Genomic DNA, 17,086 nt, shown 5'->3' on the forward strand with positions numbered 1-17,086 from the left:
TGAGGGGTGATGACCGCCAAGAAGCTGTGGGTGATAGACCTGAAGCCCCCTAGTGAATGCCAGCTGCTGGTGCAGAAAACGCACCAGACTTCTCCCACCAAGAAGCGAAGCCCTGGGGTCGCTGAACCCTCGCCTTGACAGTAATTGGCTGGTCCCAAGTGGTATTAATTTCTTGCACTTCCAGTCAGCACGGGGGCCCCGGGAGCCAGAGAGCTCCTGTGTGGGGAACCATTCCAAGCATGGGAAATGTGGCTCAGCCCCCACTCGGAAAAGCCAGTGGGGAGCGAGGTTGGCGGGCAGGACCCATGTCCATGGACAGGTTCTCCAGTGGGAATCAGGCCTGCATTGTACCTTGACTGCTATGAGACTTGCTCTTGCTAAAACTCCCTCACCCTGAATTGAGGCAGCAAATGTTTACTGAGTATCTTCATCTTTCTAAAGTCTGTGCTAGACCACCCAAGTATGGAGTGTGAGCAGCTTTCCCATTGAGCTGTAACATCCTTCTCTTTGAAGTAATTAGCAGTGATCTGTCCTTTGTCGTCCTTAAAAGGTAATCACCTGTGGTGAACCTGTGCATTGTAAATGAGGATCGCCCTCCATATAATGTGCCCAGAAAAACAATAAAAGCCTGTCCAGGTGGGGGGGGGCGGTGTCGGGGGCCCTCTCTCTAAGTTGGAGGGCGGCCACGCAGCCCCTTTTCCTCCACAGGATTTCTGTAGTCCGTGTGTATGTGTATATTGCGGCCACAACAGCAGATCCTGCGGGCCGGGATCTGCGTCACCCCTGGGAGACTGGGAGAGCGTGGCAGGTGTGGTGTTGGAGGTGGGCTTGTGCACTAACGAGAAAAGGTCACGGGACATCCGGGTGGGGCACTGCCGCATCTCCTGGCGAATGGCTGGAACTGTTCCCAAACTGCACCCTGGGACGGCGTTCCCGGGATGGTGTGAGAAAGCTGGGTTCCCACGCCCTCTGCAGTATAAAGCAGTATCTTAGGGGGGAAAAGCCTCAATGTGTTTGAAGAAACATGGGGTCCTGTTTTAAATTTGCTTTTATTTTGTTATTACCATGAAGAGTTGAATTTTTACAAGCGTATGAGCCTCTCATATTGGTTTTTCCATTCCTTTTCTGACGGGGTGTGTTACCCTGAGGATTTGCTAAGAATGCTCATGCCCCAATGAGAAGATCCGCTGTCATGTGCTGGAAGTATATTTTCTCCATGTGTTCCTTGCCTTTAATTTTGTTCACACCTGTTTGGTGCCTTGTGTTACCCATGGACATCTTAAACACACTGGCTTCGCGGTGGAGCTGGAGGTCACATGGACAGCCCGGACTTCCCCTGACCGTAGTCCCACTCGCTCCTCCCCCGGCTGCTTTTGGAACGCAAGCTGTTCATGCCAGTTCCTTCCCCACATCTGCGGGCCCCGTGGTGACTCCTGGACTATGTCCACCCTCCTTCCAGGCCCTTGCGACCCACCCAGCGACCGTCTCCCGGGCTTCCTGTCCACGCTCCCTGTCACACGCGTCTGTCTCAGGGACTCTGAGCTGTTCTGCCTTTCCTCTGCACCTGTGTTTCTAGCCCTTATGGCCTCTTGTTTACAAGTAGGAGAACCCACCTTGGGATACCTTAAGCAAAAAGGGGGTCCTTTTGTAAGGAGATGGGTTTCCTAAGGACGCACGGCTCACGGACAAGCCTCCAGAGGGGCTGGGATGAGTGGAGCCTTTCTTGTCCTCCCCTCCCTGCGTGCTATGAGGAACAGCTTTACTCTTCCCTCTTACCCTTCTCTGCTTCTCAGTCCCCAGATCCCTCAGCCCCAAGATCCCACAGGACACTGACTGGGGTCTCTCTTGCTCAGTTCTGAAATACTGGGAGAAAGAATCTGATTGGTCCATCTGGATCAGGTGTTCACTCCTTGTCCAATCAGAATTGTTGGGGGAGGGATTGCAGAGGGGAAACCGTGGCCCCCAGGAGCCTGTAACTCTGACCCCAAGGGTCAGAGAAGAGGGAACCGTGGGAGCTGGAGAGATGCCACCAAACATGCTCACTACCGATGTACCTTTTCCCCACCTTCTGCCTTGGCCCTTTCATGCATTTAAGGTCACAGGTAAGGTCTACAAATACAATGTCTTTTTACTTTCAAGTTAGTTCCCATGGCAGTGGAGGCGGGGAGCTCTGCAGAGTGCCAGCACTGAGAGTGGCTGACTTTGCGGATGGACTGTATGTGAGGCAAGCAATGCAGTCGTGGTCAGAAAAACAAAAAGCATTGTTGTTGTGGAAAACCCAGCCAGGCTGCTTGTGTTTCCTTGGCCTCACGCCTTCAGATGGAGTGTGGAGGGGCGTCTCACTCTTGGCTGTGCTTGCACACTCACCATGTGTACAAGAGGAAAGTGGCCCTTACCCCCCACTCCCGACAGCCACGTCCTTCACGGCGGACTCGACAGCTCCTCTCACTGACAGGAGAGGTCTCTCTCCCCGGCCTTTGTGTCTGGGCGGGCCTGTGAGCTGCATTGGCTGATAGGATGTGGCAGAGGTGACGGGTGCCAGTTCCAAGTCTGGGCTCCGAGAGGCCTTCCTGTTTTTGCTCACTGTCCTGAACCCCGCCTAGCTGCTGTGAGACATAGGTGGCCCAGTCATTCTGGTCTCTCCAGCCGACAGCCAGTCAACTGCCAGGCACCTGTGCATGTGGCCGTCTAGAGCCACCAGCCTTCACCCAACCCTCCGTCTCCTGCAGATGCACGGGTGACTCCAGCAGTGCTGGGCTGGACGTGGCCCAGAACCATCCAGCTGACCACCTGTGGACTTGTGAACAACAATAAGTGGTTGTTGCCAGCCACTAAGATGGAAGTGGCTTGCTACATGGCAGTGGCTGACTGATACAGTCACTTCCAGCTCTATGTCCATGACTTTTCATGTGTTGGGTCTTTAGACCCGCAGAGGACAAAGGTGTGTCTTACCTACCCCTGGATCCACCACAGCATGGAGAGCCGCACTCAGCTGCTGTGAACTTGCACCCTCATCACTTGACTTATCTTTGGAAGAGAGGAGAAGGCCCGGGGGGTGAGAGGAGGGAGGACAGAGGGGCTGTGAGAGAAGGGGCATGTGACAACTGTCTTCTTGAGTCTATTCCATGTTTGTCAATATGTCTCCAAAGGGCAGACCAAGGAACAATGCTTACTTTTATGGGGTTCGGCACTGTTCAGGGGGAGCTCATCTTCTAGTCATCCAGAGTCCTTGAAGTAGAAATGGGTTAATGAGGATAATGGGCTTCCTGGCATCAGAGGTGCCCAAGCAGAGCTGAGAACTGCCCTCTCTCTGCAGGGCGGCAAGGTTTGAGCATCAGTTTAACTAAGCAGTGAGGCCATGGGCAGCTCCGAGTCTTCAGTCTTGTAATTACGCTGCCCTGTAATGCGTGGAATGACAGCCTGACAAAGGCCAGTACTCAGCCACTTCACCACTCAGATTGACGACCTGGACTCGCTTGCAGCTGCCAGCGACAGGAGAATCCTTTTCTTAAACCAATCCTTGGTTTAAGAAAACAAGGTCCCTGCCTTGCTTGAGGTTCCTTGCCTTCTAAGCATGCTGCCAGTAGAAACCCCTTCCCCATCCTGCAAGTCATCGGGTCCTCTTTGCAGAGCCTTTCTGTCGCCCTCCTCCCCTCCTGCCGCCCTGACCACACCTCCCCACCCTGGGGCCCTAGGACAGCATCCCCGTGGGTCTCAGTTGTGAAGCAACACCCGCCCACCACTTTCCTTTCCAAAGAGGCCACCACACTTCACCGGATCTGCAGCTAGCAGAAGTATTTCCGCCACATGCTGGGGGGTTTTATCATGGGGTGCTGGGAGCTCTTCACAGCCCTCAGCTGGCAGAGGCTCAGGGAGGCAGTTGGAGCTCGAAGTTCCAAGGAACCTCACGGTGAAGGTTCTAAGGAAGTCCCCGCCCTGCCAGGGGAGCCGGCCCCCATCTCCCAGCTGCCTCCCGTTTGGACAGCCGACCTGCCGTTGTCCGCTTCACCGTTGATGTGTTTTAGGCCAAGAACAGGGCTTCTTCTTGTGTTGCACTTTGGTTCCATCTGGGAGAGAACTCGGAGAAAAGGTCAGCACTTCGGTCCCAGAGCGGCTCTTTAACGGATTCGCAGGAGGAAAGAGCTAGGATGGGGAAGGGCTCTCTCTGGGCTGGGGTTGGAGACCGAGGAGCTTGGGAGCAGGAGGAGAGAGGATGTGGGAGCCTCGTCTTCCATCCTGACGTTTTTGCGTTGGGGGTTGTTGACCCTTAAGAAGCTGCTAATGTTGTGGGGGCCCCGGTCAAGGACTGTGAGACTTGCCGAGGTGGATTTCTAATTAATCCTTCATTTTCAATGTCTAGAATAGAGGGGGGAGGGCCCACTTAGCCAAGGGGATGACTTATTTACTGCTGTGACAAGTGACGGTTACCTGAGTGGCATTTATTATCTCACAGTTTCTGTGGGTCAGAGCCTGGGCACCACTTTGCAGGGTCCTTTGCTCGGGGTCCCAAGGCTGCATGCCAGGTGTCAGATGGCTGCCTTCCTTCTGGAGCTCGGTCCCCTCCCGAGCTCATGTGGCTGTGGTCAGAATCCAGGTCATTGTGTCTGTGGAGCAAGGCCCTCAGTTCCCTGCCACTAGGGCTCCTCCCCCAGCAGCCACATCACGGCAGTTACCTTTCAAGGCCAACAGGAGAATCTCTCTGTCCAGTCTGCTAAGACGGACTCTGATAAGACCTCATGTGATCATGGACGGGGCTTCCCGGGGCTTCCCATCACCTTCGCCATATTCTTTTTTTAAAAAGATTTTATTTATGTATTTTCAGAGAAAGGGGAAGGGAGGGAGAAAGCCAGGGAGAGAAACATCCACGCTCAAGAGATACATCGATTGGTTGCCTCTCGCATGTCCCCCACTGGGGACCAGGCCTGTGCCCTGACTGGGAATTGAACCAGCAACCTTTTGGTTCACAGGCCTGCACTCGATCCACTGAGCCACATCAGCCAGGGCACCTTCGCCATATTCTTATTGGTTAAAAACAAGTCATGGGTTCTGCCTGCCCTCAAGGGGGAGGGGACGATATAGGGTGAGACTCACTGGAGGCCATCTGAAAGTGTGTCAACATACCACGAATTTCACGAATGTCATTTATATCAAAAGAGCCTGAGGAAGAGATGGCAGAGTCAGCAATAGACTCAAGTGAGCACCTGTCTGAGGAAACAGAGGAGCCGGACCCTCTGCAACCAGATGATGGTGGTGAGAGAGTCCCCAACATCCTTGCATTCCTGACCCCTCTTGTTCCCATGAGGACTTGTCCCAGCTGAGGTCTCAGTTTCTCCATATGCACAGGGGTCAGGAAGGTCCCCGCCCAATCCCCCCACAGGTGGAGCTGAGGCTGGGCAGGTGTCGGGGAGGCCTGGGCACAGGGAGCACCTCCTGGGCCATCTCTGTCTCAGGGACTTTCCAACAAGTCACAAACCTGCTCAACATCATGGACAGCGAGTCAGCCATGGCAGACACTGCTGGGACGGGTCCTAGCCTGCGGAAGGCGCTGGCCTCGGCCATCATCGCGGAGAAGGCCGCCAGCAAGCCCTGTGTGGTGATGAGCTCCCTCATCCACTGCCTGCAGGTGCCACAGGTAGGGCCGCCTCCCCTTGGCCGCTCCCCTGAGCCCAGGGCCGGCAGCTGCTTGTGTCCACCCACCGCTCAGCACAGGGGCACCGGCCCTCGAGGGTGCAGGGCTGGGTGCCACTGGGGGCAGGATCATGGGCAGGACTGTGAGGCTCTCGCTCCTTGAGGACCCAGTGTGGCCGGGGCTTTGGCAATTTTCAAGACTCCTCTGTCCTGAGACGCAGTGGGTTTGGGAGCCATCGTTCTGGAGCAAGACAAAGTCGGCAGATGTGGGGCAGCAAAGACTCAGCCGACCCAGGGCGCAGGGACGCTGGGCCAGTGGGGAGACTGTTTAGTGGGGTAGGAGGCTGGGGAGAGGATGGTGAAGGGACGATGGGAAGTGTAACAGGAGATCACGGTGGGCCCTGTAGGACAGGGCCTCGTAGTGCAGGCTTTGGACCAGAGCATCAGAGTCTTGTGAAAACCCAGATGGCTGGGCCCCACCCCACGAGTTTCTGGTTCCGTGGGTCTGGGGCGGGACCTGAGGAATCAGCATTTCTAGCAAGTCCCCAGGAGCTGCTGCTCTGGTCTGGAGGCCACACTTGGAGAACTGCTGGAGTTTAGGCTGTCCTTTGGGCGTGGGTGGCAATGGAGTTCTTTACAGAAAGTTTTATTTTATAGAACAGTGTGTGCCTGCCGTGGAGGAGCGGTGCCAGGGTCTGGGGGCACAGGCAGGGGGCTTTCATACTCGGCTTTTAAAATGTAGGTTTTATCACCGTTCAGGTGTGGCGAGGCCAACAGCTCAGGAGGCAAATGCCCTTGGAGAGACAGCGCGTCAGGCACCAATCCCATGGGGCGAGGGGGGGCTGTGCCATGCCAGCCACTTGGGAAGCAGCAGGGTGGGGCGAGAGGCCGAGGCAGTGAGGGGACCGCATGGCCAATGGTCGTTGTTGTGGCTTCTGTGGGAGTGGATCAGGCAAGGCAGGGAGTGGGCTCCGGATCGGCCGGTGTGAGTGAGTTCAGTGGGCCCTGGGCGGACGGCTGCCCCCAGCTGTCTGGTGGCTGGTCCTGGGTGGTCAGGGCAGGTGGGCAATGATGGCCTGGAGTGTGTGTCCGGTGGCTGGGGTGTGGGCCCTGGATCGGCCGGTCAGCATCTGACACGTGTGCTCCCGAGCGAGTTGTTGACTGTCCCTAGGAACTGGCCAGCCTGGGAACGACAGTCTTGCAGGGTCAGTGAGACCCCAGGGTGTCAAAGCATCAGAAACAGACAAAATTTAAAAAAAACAACAACCATGATTAATACTCAGGCCATAATCAGTGATCAGTGGTGATAAGCAGAAAACTCACAAGTAGGCATATTTTTTAAATTAACACGGGTCAAAGATTTTAGTTATTTGCTAGTTAGCGAAGGAACCAGGAAGATGTTAAAATCTGTTAAAATGAGAATTCTAGTTATAGAGATTTATATTCTTTGCCGGACAAAATTCAATTGCATCGTCACAAGCAAGAACTGTTTTCGCTGTTATGGAAGAAACATTGTGTTTTCTTTTCTGTTTATTTATTTATTTAATTTGAGAGAGAAACACTGATTCATTGTTCCACTTATTGATGCATTCATTGGTTGATGCTTTTATGTGCCCTGACTGAGGATTGAACCCGCGACCTCAGCATATTGGGATGATGCTCTAACCAACTGAGCTACCCAGACAGGGCCACTGTCATCAGTTTTCTACAACTTAGCTTCCATCCCCACGGAGCCATGTGGTCAGCCCCAGGATAGAGGGGCACGCTTCCACAGGCCCCAGAAGCCCCTGTGCAAGGGGTTCCATGCGCCCCTCTGGACGGCCACCCAGCGCCTGTTCAATACCTGCTCCTCAGCCTTGGACGGTGTTTCTCTTGTGACCATAAACATTCTCCAAGGTCTCGTCTCGATCCCAGAAAAGGCTGGTCCTGTTCATGTGGGTGCTGCAAGAGAGCTAACTAAGCATATAGACCTTCTTGAGTTATGGGGGGTGGGGGGCAGCCATACTACCCCCAAACAGGCAAAATCATTTCTTAGATCTGGGGAGATCACAAAGAAAATCTTACTCTTTTATGTATAAAGCACAGACATGCATACAGCCCATGAAGAGATACATAATATATTTGTGGTATTAAGGTTTCATGGTGGACGATTAGGGAAAACATGTCCAAGAAGGGTCTTTAGGGAGGAATAGAAAACAGAAACAGTTGACAGTCACTGGCCTCCGAAGGCCCCACGATTCTCTCCGGCCCCGGGGCCCCCGTGAGGAGTCTGGTGGGCGTTCCACAAGCCTCTAGGACTCACAGTGCCACCACTAGCCAAACAAGACCAGCACACTCTATTGGATTTCCCTGGGACATACACATGTGTCCTGGAGAAATTCTCTCTTCTTGAGGTCCCCAAATTTGCTAAGGTATCTGGACTGATGGGAAGTGACCTTCTTAGCACCTAAGGGAGGAAGGCTTCTTCCCAGAGTGCTTTGCAGGCAGTGGCTCCTGTACGAGCCGGCCCTCCTTCCCGAAGAGTGGCTGAGTCACCCTGAGTCAGGACTCCGAGGGTGTGGTCCGGGAAGGGCAGTCCGTTTACCCAGTGCTATCATTTATAACAGTGATAAGTGCTATCTGGGAATCTAAATAGGGTCGGAGGAACGTTTCCTGGTCCCCAGTGCTCCCTCACTTGGCCAAAGGGCAGGGCAAACCCACCTCCTGGGACTCACAATTGGGCTGGTGCCAAGTTCTGGCGGACTGTGCCTGCCGACTGTTTTGATGCCTGCCTGCTGGGTTTGCTGGGCTGAAAATGGGCGAGGGAAGAGAATTGCAGGCCACCCCGACAGGGCCAGTTGGAGGAGCCAATGGGAGGATGATGGAAGGGGAGGTGATAGAGGTGGAGGAGCCAGGGTCTGAAGCTGGGGCAGCTGGATGGTGGGGGGCACGTCCCTGGATGGGGGTAAAGGGAGAAGACCGGCGAAAGGAAAAGACGGTGGACGGTGTGCTTGGGCAGGGCTGGCTCTGCCCCCGGCCCCACTGCCAGGTCCAGGATCTTCCCGCCCGCCATACTTGTTTCCCAGATTTCCACCCAGCGGAAAGTCAACATTTACAACATCCTCCAGGAGATCATCCAGCAGGAGGGGGAGCTGGAGGAGCAGTGTGTCCAGAGGCTGGTGGCCATTGCCTCCAAGGAGATGAGGGAGATCCTGGAGGTAGTGGGGCTCTGGGCTCCATCAGTGCCCTGTCCCCCGCCAACCCAGGGGCTGGGCCGCTGGGAGGCACGGCCTGTGTTGCCCAAGGCCCTTGTCCAGTCACCTCACGGGGCAAGAAGAGGCTGAGCCCCAGGGGGTCCACTGAGGCTAGCGGGGCGGTGGGGCAGGAGGGTCTTTATGAGGGCCCAGCGGGTGGTGGCATCACACGACTCTTCTCCGTCCCCTCAGATGGAGGGATACTTGAGGGCAGAGGTGGCCAGTGACACCCTGGTGGCTCTGTCCCGAAACCACTTCAGCATGGTCATGTATGAGATGCAGCACCACCTGAAGCCCCTCGACCTTGCGGACGAGTTTGTCATCGTCACCCTGGCGAAGCTGGCCAACGGAAATGGTAGGGCGCTTGGGTCCTCGGCCCCAGTGCCTGCCCCTTCAGGCTGTCCCAGGGCTCCCTCCTGCTCCCTGTCTCTTTCTGTGTCCGTCCTTCGTCCTTGTCTCTGTCCCCACCCCTTCCGTTTCTCCCTCTTCTTATTCTCTGGCATCCCTTCTTTTCATCTCCACGGGCCTCTCTCTGCTGTGAAGATCTTCCCTCTATATCTCAGCCTCACATTTTGGTCTCTCTTCCTCTGTTACTCCCCCTCCTCCAGATCCCTCCTCTTTCCCCCTGCGGCTCAGCTCTTTCTCTGTCTTCCCATCTCCCTTTCTTGTTTTACTCCCTCTCTCTCTCGCTCTTTCCCGTCATGCCCCTGACAGGTGCTGAGCTCCACTCGGGCATTGCAGTGGGTGCTGGGCCACACAGTGAATAAAACATGCATGCCCCTGCCCTTGTGAAGGACCATAAACAAGTAAACAAGCAAATAAGTGGAGCCCTGGCAGGTGTGGCTCCGTGGATTGAGCATCAGCCTAGGAACCAAAAGGTCACAGGATCGATTCCTGGTTAGGGCACATGCCTGGGTTGCAGGCCAGGTCTCCAGTTGGGGTTGTGAGAGGCAAATAAGTGGCCACAGCATGAGATGATGGGTGTGAAGAGGACAGCCCGGCAGAGGACGGGGTGGGGTCCTCATCTCGGTAGGGGTCCTGATTGAGGCAGTGATATTTGGCTGTGACCTCAAGGATGAGATGACGCCATCTGTGTGGAGAATGGGACGGGCGGGAACATCATGTGCAAGGGCCCTGTGGCAGAATGAAGCTTGGCCTCTCCGAGATGCTGAGAGGTCACTGTGGCCGGAGTTAGGGAGCGAGGGGAGGTGGTGCAAGGAGAGGCTGGGCAGTCGGGCCAGTCGAGTGGCATAGAGGCTGGACTGTGTTGGAGGGCACTCGAGAGCTCCTGAGAGTTTTAGGCTGCAGCTGCCTGGTGACACGTGGCTGCTGTGTGGAGGGCCTCGGGGTAGGAAATGTGTGGAGGTGCGGAGATGGTGGCTCGGGCTGGAGCACGTTTGGTGAGGGATGGATGAGTGGGAGGTAAGGATGGGGCTTGGCAGGTGGGACTGTGCTCAGTTGTGCGTGGGAGTGAAGAGGAAGCGAGGGACTCCCCTGGGTCAGGTTTGAGCAACAGGGTGCGTGGGTGGTCGTGTCCTGAGGTCCCTGGGAAATGGGGGAGAGACAACTGCGGAGCTCAGAAAGAACCTCATTTGTGTGCACTGAGTTCCCTTTCCTGTGAGATGTCCAGGTGGAAGGCCGTGTGGGGGGCTGCTGTGTGCATGTTGGGTGCAGAGGGCAGGTCTGGGCTTGGCCTTCCTCCGTGGGAACCGCGGGTGTAGGTTGTGTTCAAGGCCACTGACCCCCAGGGCATGAGAGTAGAGAGAAGAGGGAAGAGAGAAGCTCTGACCCTGAGAAGGCTGGGAGTGGGTGGACCGTAAGAACAGGGTGGAAGGTGAGGACAGCGAGGTGTTGGGGGGCCAGTGATTCAGAAAAGGCCCAGAAGCCCGCTGTGTCCCGTCTTGCGGAGGGAACCAGGAAGACGAGGCTGGGGAAGGCCGCTTGGCCGAGAAGAGCTCTGTGGCATGCTGGGGCTGGGGCCTGGGTGGGCTGCAGAGTGGCCGGAGGGGTGAAGACCAGCAGGGTGGGCCGCTCGCTGTGAGAAGCCCAGGGGCGAGGGAGGCCAGAGAACCCAGAGAGAGGGACAGGTGGACGGACAGGAGGGAAGGGCCCAGCCAGGGAAGGAAAAACTGAAGAGGGCGTGTTTGGGGCGGGGGGAGGTCCCTGTCACCGATACTCTTTCCCCCAGCAGCCTCCTTCTCTGTCCCCTTCCCATTTCAGGTTCCTTTCTCTCTCTGCCCCTTTCTTCTGCCTGACTGTCTTCTTCCAGCCTCTCTCCCTTACTCACTGAGTCCTTGTTTTTTCATTCATTCAAGGACCCCTGTGACACCCACAGGAGCCGGACATCATTCCGAGTGGTGGACAGCTCTGAGAGCCCACAGTCTTCCGTCTCCCACCTCCTGCCTCCCCTGCTCTCCTCTGGGGCTCTGTCTCCCTTCCTTCTTTCCTTCTCCTCCCCCTCCCTTTCCTGTCTTCCATTCCCTTCACCCATTTCCAGCTGGCTCCTCACCGCATACTGACTTCCCTCTATGTCCTGGGGCCTTAGGGTCACAAAGGCGCTCCCTGGCTTGTCCCTGAGGGATTGTGTGGGATTTGGGGGGCGGGGACTGGAGGGGTGGGTTGGGGTTGTCATCTCTGCCTTCTCCCTGCTGACGGCCTCCCGGCAACCTCTCCCTGACCCCACAGTGTTCGAGTTCATGCCTTACATGGGCATCACCCTGGCCACCATTTTCACGATGCTCCGACTTGTCAACGAAGCCAAGATGCGCCAGGTGATCTGTAGTGGTACGTGCTCCACATGGGCCTCAGGTGTGGCCCGATCTGGGGGGGAGGGTTGGAGGGGGACAAGGGGTAAGGAGCGGGTGGAAGGGCTGCTGAGCCAGAGGCAAGTTGTCCATTTGTTCCCAAACGTTTGCTCGGCTGCTACTTGGTGTGGCCTCTGATTGGCTCCCTGGCGGTGAGGTGGGGGCGGGCAGGGGGCTCAGAGGGAGGAGCTCGGTTTAGCTTATTTAGTAGCCAAGCCTTTCGGGAGAAGACCAGAGAAGGCTGGTGGGAGTCACAGGCCACGGGGACCAGGGCCTGACACAGCAGGTCTTGGATGCTGTTTCCATCTCTTCTCCTTGCCCCAGGGTCTGATTACATAATGTTGTCGAGGTCCCCAAACCCCTGACCCCTGAAAAAAAATACGGCAAACTGGGTTTGCTTCCCTCTGCACTGGGGTCCCAGGATGGGTAAGAGTTATTTCCAGGCCCCACCCTTGACCCCAGCATGTCAATCTCAATGGCTGGGGCCTGGGCATAGCTGAGCGCTCAATGCCACCCTGGGGGAGCCTCTCACACACAGGTCTCCGGGATAGAAGTTAGGGAGCTGTGAGGGGTAGGAAGTGCAGAGAGTCAGGGACATCCAGGGGACTGTTCTGGGCTGTCTGGGGCCACCTCAGCAGCCTGCTGGCTGGGAGGTGTGTGCATACTCCCTTCCTCCTGGAGAAGGTGGCCTGGGGCGCTGTGTGCTGCTCCCTGCTCTTCTGTGCTCCCCCCTCCCCCCCCAGCCATGGAGACCTTCTGTGAGACGGTGCAGTTCTACCTGAAGCACCTGGAGGACAGCGTGTACCCCGTGATGACCGAGGAGCAGTTTGCTATCAAGCTGTTCCCGATGTACCGCTACTTCGTGACCGTGTGGCTGAGGAGCCACAACCCAGAGGTGAGACGCGCCCTTCTCGGGGGGGCCTGCTGTCCCCCGAGGTAATGGCTTCACAGCCTGTGGGTCCAGCCTCATTCCCAGAACCCCCGAGGGGTGGTGACCTGACCAATGGCAGAACTGGGAGGTGGTGACACAGAAGGCACAGGTCCTAGGGCCTCAGGAGGCCCCATAGGCTTGTAGGTGAGGGTAACATTCTGGGCTTGCGGGTGCTGTCCGGGCATTTTGCCTGAGGGAGCTGTTTCCACGCCAACTGTGCGCTGTGGGACTGTTTTACAAAGGAGCAAAGGAAGATGCAGAGAGGGGACAGACCTGTGCAAGGTCCCCTAAGTGACAGAGCCAGGACTGGGGTGGACAACCTGGCCTCACTACCCACCTGTGGGGCTTGGGCAAGGAGTCCACCCTGCTTCCAAGGTCCCCTCTGTCACGTGTCCTTGACTCTGTGGACTGGCCTGCCATCCCTGGGCCTCACTGGCGGTCCTGGGCCAAGGCGTCCTGAGACCCCTCTTCTGCGGCAGGTAAAGCTGGGGGTCATCAAGTCCCTGAAGCCCATGCTGAACCTCCTCCTGCCCAATGATGACCTGCGGGAGCAGGTGTATGACTACATCCCCCTGCTGCTGGCCGAGTACCAGGGCAACCTGGAGGCCTTCTTCATCACACAGGTGGGGGCCAGCTGGGGCGGCACCTGGGCTGGAGGCTTGGCTCCCCCACAGTATTTGTGGGGGTGTACTATCCAGGTAGAGGCAGGGGAGATGTCAGATAGTTTGACATCTGGCAGCAGACCCAACATCTGTGCCCTATGAGGGGCCATGGGGACTGGCACTTCTAGGGTTTTTTGGAAATAAATGCTGCCTTTCTTGGGGGGGTGCATGATTCCAAAGGGTCTTAGAGGCCACATGAGGCATTGACATTTGTATCAATTTCCTGGGGCTGCACAAGGTAGGTGGCTTAAAACAATAGAAGTTAATTCTCTCCCAGTTCTGGAGACTGGGAGTCCTAAATCAGCGCATCAGCCGGGCTGTGCTCCCTCCGCAGGCTCCAGGGCGAGTCCTTCCCTCCTCCCCTCGCTCCTGGGGCCTCCAGCACTGCTTGCCTTGTGGCTGCACCTCTCAGACGTGCCCTTCCTTCCCCCATGGCCACTCCTCTGTGCCTCGCTCTGCCTTCCCTTCTGCTTCTAAGGATGCCAGTCAGTAGACTTGAGGCCGACCCTAGATCCAGGACCCATCTCATCTCCAGGTCCTTAGCTACTTCCATCTGTAAAGTCCCTATTTCTAAATAAGGTCACATTCTGAGGGTCCAGGTGGACTTGAATTCTGGGGGTACACCCTTCCACCCGTGGCAGCGTTGGACCCGTGCGAGTGGAGGTGGGACCCGGGCCTGCTGACGTATATTGTAAAGTGGTTGCTCATCTACAGACGAGGCGAGGTCCTCACCTGTAAAAGCAAGGGGCAGAAATGGGAGTTAGGGTAAAAGAATGGGATTTGCCTCCGGGTGAGGGGAGAGAAAGGTAAAGATGGCCTTGAACGTTACGCCTGGTGGCCCAGCGCAGGGCTCCCCAGCCTCACTGACATGGGAATGGCCCTGGAGGCTGGTTGAAATGCAGGGTCAGTTCAGCCAGTTTGTGGCACTGGCCCCAGAGGCTGCCTTGGCCACCACACTGAGTGGCCACAGTGTCGCGTGTGACCCCGAGTTGGTAGAAGGTCGCCTGCTCATCTGTTGCAGGTCTTGAGGCAGATCCTGGAAGTGTCGGTTGCCACGAGGACCCCGGTCCCCCAAATGCAGCTACACACCATTTTCACGGAACTGCACATCCAGGTGAGGCTCGCAAGCTCGGCCACGGAGGGCATTCTCCGAGCAGACCTGAAGGACGCAGGCTGTGGCAGGCGGCTGGCTGGGCAACGGGGAGGTGGTGGCGGAGCCTCACCTCGCTCCTGTGCACCTGCATTCTCTGTTCGCTGTGGCTTCACCCCCAACCTGCCCGCCTGCCCCCTCCCCAGGTATGCGTCAGGGCCCCCGCCCAGCAGCAGTACATTGGCCAGAACGTGGGGGAGATCGAGCACTGCTTCATAGCCCTCGGTGAGGCTCCGGGGTGGCCCAGGCTGCCTCCCCCGCCCCCAGCTCTGGCCCTGGCTCTGGCCCAGCGGGAGTGATGCAGACAGCCCTTCCCCTGCAGCCCGCTCCTACCCGAAGGAGCTGATGAAGTTCTTCCTCAGCCAAATGGAGACAAGCAAGGAGGCCATCCGCGTGGGGACCCTGACCCTGATCAGGGCAGTGGTGGGCGCAGATGGTGAGCAAGGGCCGGAGGGCGGGAAGGCCCGGGAGGCGGGTCTCACCCAAGTCTGGACCTTCCTCATCTCCTCTTTTGTAGGCCCTGCTGGGTGGGCTAAGGAGCCAACACTCATGGTTGCTTCACGTTTTCTATCCTAGAGCCCAACCAGCACTGTGACCCCCCTTCCCACCTCTAAGCCTGGCCTTAAACCCGGAGTCCCAGCTTCCACCTGAGTCTGAATGTCAAACTGTTCACCTCAGTCCCTGTACTAACCCCAAAGCTAAATCAAAGGTGAATAGAAAGCCTTGTTATAGCCTGTGGGGAGAGCCCTACAGCCTCACTGACACAATACCCAACCTTGGTCTCAATCCCTGATTCTAAGTCCTTCAGCCCAAACTCTCACCTTGAAAACAAGGGAAATACTGTGCTAGTTCAGAACCTCATCTTTTGGACAAGGCGCCCCCTGCTGGCAGCATGCAGCCCTGCAGGTACATGCTTTCAACTGAGCGTCCCTGTGCCCTGGGCAAACTGGGTGGCTGTAGACCCCTCTCTTCAAGAAATGCGACTTTCAGCATCAACAAGACCCTTTTCACCCACCCAGTGGGCAGAGATGATATGACTAGAGGTGGCCTAGCCATTTCTCTGTAAATGGTGATAGTGACAATGTTTTCAGCTCTGCAGGCCACGTGGCCTTTGGAACAATTACTCACCTCGGCCATTGCAGAGCAAAAGCCGTCATAGGCTGCAGAGAATAGCCGTGCCGCAATAAAACTATTTACAAAAACAGGCTTCGGGCTGCGTTTAGCCAGTGGGGCACACCCTGCTAATCCCCGGTGTGGAATAACAAGAAGCCAGCGTCTTATGCTCCTTTGACAGGGGTGTAAATCGGTGAAGTTTGGATGCTCAGTTGGGTAGGGACCAGAACCTGGGCTCAGCAGTCCAACTTCTTGTCAGTTGTCTGAAAGAAATCCTTGCCCAAAGGTAATTGGGCCCTCAGGGCCTGGTTACCTGTCTTCATTTCCCACCTTCCCTCCACCAGCAGTCACTTCCAGTAACACCTACCCTTGGGCACAGCATCACCCTAAGCCCCCAACCCTAACTCTGCCCGCACACGCACACGATCTCTCCAGAACCTCTTTATGGGGGTGCTTTCTCACCTCCCTTCATCCCCCTCCTGCTTTAACGGGGGGTGTTGTCATCAGTTTCAAACACAAAGCAGCACGTCCCGTGTGCCAGCGCTGGTGCTGTTGGCTTCTCACTGCTCTGCCCTCCCTGCCCAGCAGCTCTGTGAGGGAGATGCTATCGTTATCCCCATTTTCCAGATAAGGGAACTGAGGCACAGAGGGACTAAGTGGTTCACCTGAAGCTGCACAGCGGCTGGGGGGGGGGGATCCCGGGGCCAGGACTGGGACCCAGGCAGCCTGGGCCGGGAGCCCAGTCTCTCCACAGCTGTGCTTTGCGGCCTGCTCGTGCCCACCGCGTGTGCCCAGCACCACCTGCCCAGCTCAGGGGACGCAAAAGCTCTTAGGTGCAGGCCCTGCTTCAAGGAGAGTCCAACGAGTTTCAAAAGAGACACAGGCCAAGCAGAGGCCAAGGGAGTGAGGCATAAACACATCCCCCTGGGGCTGGGCCAGTGTGCGCTGGGCTGGGCATCGGAGGCTTCTGAGGGAGGTGCCCTTGAGCACATGGGGGAGAGTAGGAGGCACTGGAGGCTGTGACGAGGACAAGCCACCCGCTGCCTGGCTGTCTGGGGAAGGGGGCGGGCAGGCCTGGCCGGGAAGGTGGGCTCCTGCTGCAGCGGCAGGCACCCTTCTGCGCCCAGTCCGAGGCTGCCGGCCCTCCAGGCTGGTTTTCTTCTTTCAGAGCCCAAAATGAACGTCAGGACCATCTGCCTGGCCATCCGAGTGGTCAAGAGCTCCATCTCCGACACCCGCCCCAAGGTAACAGGGCATTCTATCTCTCTGTTGCTAGAACAGCTCACAGGGGGTCTCCTCCGAGAGGCACAGGGAAGCCAGGACAGAGGCTGGCCGCCTGGGGTGACGCCCTTCACAGAAAACCCAGCTTCCTTCCCGGCCAGCACTGGTAGGGCTGTGGGTGAAGGGGGCCCATCAACACTGTGGCCACTCCCACCCCAGTCTCGCTGTCCCCCATGTGTCAGTGAGGGCTCCCAGGCACCCTGGGCGAGGGCAGGCCTCTGGGAAGGAGCTCCAGCCAGATCTGCGAGGCTGATGAACGGCGCTGTAGCGTCGTTGCTGCCTGC

The 17,086-nt window shown here is 57.0% G+C and overlaps 1 protein-coding gene across 1 annotated transcript in view; it reads left to right on the forward strand.

Moving 5' to 3' along the window:
* The first annotated feature begins 4,035 nt into the window (after positions 1-4,035).
* Positions 4,036-17,086, forward strand: part of MROH2A (maestro heat like repeat family member 2A) — a 41,341-nt gene continuing 28,290 nt past the window's right edge. The window contains exons 1-12 of the mRNA XM_024564054.3: positions 4,036-4,090; positions 5,155-5,250; positions 5,451-5,632; positions 8,694-8,825; positions 9,054-9,216; positions 11,547-11,645; positions 12,409-12,560; positions 13,076-13,219; positions 14,280-14,372; positions 14,555-14,633; positions 14,731-14,844; positions 16,690-16,766. Coding sequence (XP_024419822.3) covers positions 5,169-5,250; positions 5,451-5,632; positions 8,694-8,825; positions 9,054-9,216; positions 11,547-11,645; positions 12,409-12,560; positions 13,076-13,219; positions 14,280-14,372; positions 14,555-14,633; positions 14,731-14,844; positions 16,690-16,766 — 1,317 coding nt within the window. The 5' untranslated portion in view covers positions 4,036-4,090; positions 5,155-5,168. The remainder of the gene's footprint in view (positions 4,091-5,154; positions 5,251-5,450; positions 5,633-8,693; positions 8,826-9,053; positions 9,217-11,546; positions 11,646-12,408; positions 12,561-13,075; positions 13,220-14,279; positions 14,373-14,554; positions 14,634-14,730; positions 14,845-16,689; positions 16,767-17,086) is intronic.

The sequence above is a fragment of the Desmodus rotundus genome, chromosome 2, assembly GCF_022682495.2.
Source record: "Desmodus rotundus isolate HL8 chromosome 2, HLdesRot8A.1, whole genome shotgun sequence".
Classification (NCBI taxonomy): Eukaryota; Metazoa; Chordata; class Mammalia; order Chiroptera; family Phyllostomidae; genus Desmodus; species Desmodus rotundus.